The 2,500-nt window shown below is 41.2% G+C and overlaps 1 protein-coding gene across 1 annotated transcript in view; it reads left to right on the forward strand.

Moving 5' to 3' along the window:
- Positions 1–2,095: 2,095 nt before the first annotated feature.
- LOC138039140 (eukaryotic translation initiation factor 3 subunit J-like) overlaps positions 2,096–2,500 on the forward strand; it is a 15,364-nt gene continuing 14,959 nt past the window's right edge. The window contains exons 1-3 of the mRNA XM_068885324.1: positions 2,096–2,124; positions 2,203–2,288; positions 2,405–2,471. Coding sequence (XP_068741425.1) covers positions 2,112–2,124; positions 2,203–2,288; positions 2,405–2,471 — 166 coding nt within the window. The 5' untranslated portion in view covers positions 2,096–2,111. The remainder of the gene's footprint in view (positions 2,125–2,202; positions 2,289–2,404; positions 2,472–2,500) is intronic.

The following is a 2,500-nucleotide window of genomic DNA, read 5'->3' on the forward strand; positions in this document are numbered from 1 at the left end:
TGTGGATGATAGACCATTCCTGATGATTCGTGCCACTCGTGTCGGCAAAATCTCAACCGCTACACTCCGCAAATTTAACAGACTAAGGCTTAGGTTCGGGCGCAAAGTCTATTAATCACACATTGCCCCTTCGTTTGCTGTGGACCGGAATGTTTCGAAAAAAGATTGATAATTAATAAGTAAGTTCTATTTGTATTTTCTTTCCTTCCCTCCACCATTTTGTTCGGATCATTCTCCCGCGGGTTTGTGAACTCGCCCTAGGCTTCACGATCTCTCTGTTCCGAAGAAAATGGCCGAAGGAACTTATAGATTTGCGTTCTTCTTCGAAGCACTCCGGTCAACAGCGAAGGAAAAGGCAACCCCTGAGCCTGACTAGGATAAGCTTTAAAATTGCCAAATTGAAGTCGATGTTTCGGTAGTGTAGAAGTTAAGTGCATTTGCTCTTAAGCCATTGAACCTAGTGCGACATCGTTCGGTCAACATTTTCTAATTTTTGAAACAAAATTTTTCTTAGGTTTTTTCTCCGCTTTTCTTTTTAATTCTAATTCTAATCCGTCCACAGTCCATGACAGACTGCCGTCCATGACCATATATAGAACACCTGTTTGAAATTAGGTCATCATAACCAGTCTCTCGCATTTTGATCAGGTTTTCAAAATGGTGGAAATTGCTGTCGAACCTGATGAACTATTGCATAGTTCTTAAAAGGCAGCTACTGCATATAATGCTGGCCTCGGTTTTTCAAAAGGTGGATAACGCTATCCACCGGATAAACACTAGCAAAAGCAATTGAGTTATCCAGTGGATACTAATTTATCCAGTGGATAGTGCTATCCACACTTCGAACAACTGGAACCTGAGCAATGAGATCAGCTCAGTGCTCACACACTGGCAGCGGCTGGACTTAAGCTGTGAGTATTGAAGCTGTGAAAATAAAGTTTATTCCTGTGTTGTTAAGGTCCACACATGTTTTTAAAAAAATATAAGCAGGAAAAAAACACTTTCTCTTATTAAGAACCTGTGTTTACTTGGTTGTGTCTGCCGGTCGATCAATCTCCAGATTTTTTGACATCAGTCTCTAGATATTCGGTGTTTTGAGGTTGAGAGGTCTGATTGAACCGCCCAGTAAGGTGACAAAGAGCTAATTTCTTACGTACGTTATCCTTTATTGATATGTTAATGAAAAGTCTCCCTTTCTCTAGTATAGGCCGCTAAAGGACCCCGCTAAAGACACAGGTGTACAGAAATAACGCCTTAGCTAGCAGTCAGATATATTTTTTTGCATCTAAGTTTGCGGATCGCGTGGAGGCGATATAAAGTTCATGATCGCAACATCGATACAAACATTGAACCGCTCAGTAGAGTGGGAACGAGCTAAATTTTTAACGTATCCTTTATTGATATGTTAATGAAAAGTCTCATTTTCTTTGGTATAGGCCGCTCAAGGACCCCGCTCAAGACACAAGTTTACAGAAATAACGCCTCAGCTAGCCGTCACAGTTTTTTTCTGTGAGGTTCGAGAAGGACTTTTAAACAATTCAGTTTTAAAGCTTACATATGAATCGTAGGCGAACTGACATATTGGACGTAGGCGAACCGACATTATACGTAGGCGAACAGACAGTAGGCGAAACGACCCGTAGGCGAAACGACCGGTTACCAGAACGAGTACGAGATTTGACTGCCCGGTTTTAACGAAGATTCTGAGAAGATTTATAACCCAGACGATTAATCTTACTCTTTGTTAGCAGTGTAGGTTCCTCAGTTAATTTTTATGGCTGGTAACTTAACCTTTTTTGCTGATTGAAAAATGCCAAAACTGCTACCGTCTTGTTGACTTGTTTTGATACGACGACATTCTTGCAAAACCTCGAACTAAAATGACGACGGTATCACGTTTTTCCCGCCAAAATGACGCTAGTTAGCACGTGCTCACTGTTGTCCTATAAGAAAATCTCGTACTCGTAGTCGTTCTCGTCGTCGTTCTCGTCCTAGAATCTAAACATCCGGCGGAGAGCAGAGCGCTATCCATCGTTGGAACAACTGGGGCCTGAGAACGGTATGACTGATCAAATACCCATCTACCCCTGCGAGCCTGATAAAAAATAAAAATGGCGGATTGGGGTGAGTTAGGCTTTTTTTTCCACTAGCAGATTTATCAAAGTTTCATTGTATTCTTATCCTTTTTCTATTTATTTCAAGACGACGAAGACTTCGAGCCGCAAGATTTCGGTGTTAAGGAATCGGACAAATGGGAAGGAGAGGATGAAGAAGACGATGATGTTAAGGTATACGCTTGGTTTGGGAGCCGAAATTAGTTTCGCGTGTGTGTTAAGTTTAATTCTTTTCCGATTTATGCCGTCAAAAAGACGCGCTTGCAATTGAGTTATATGTTTGTCTTTAGGAAAACTGGGATGATGAAGAGGAAGAGGAATCAAAAGAAAAACCAGGGACAACGGAAAATGTAACCGGTAGGACATATTTAATCACATTATCAGCA

The sequence above is a fragment of the Montipora capricornis genome, chromosome 2 (genome assembly GCF_036669925.1).
Source record: "Montipora capricornis isolate CH-2021 chromosome 2, ASM3666992v2, whole genome shotgun sequence".
NCBI classification, from domain to species: Eukaryota; Metazoa; Cnidaria; class Anthozoa; order Scleractinia; family Acroporidae; genus Montipora; species Montipora capricornis.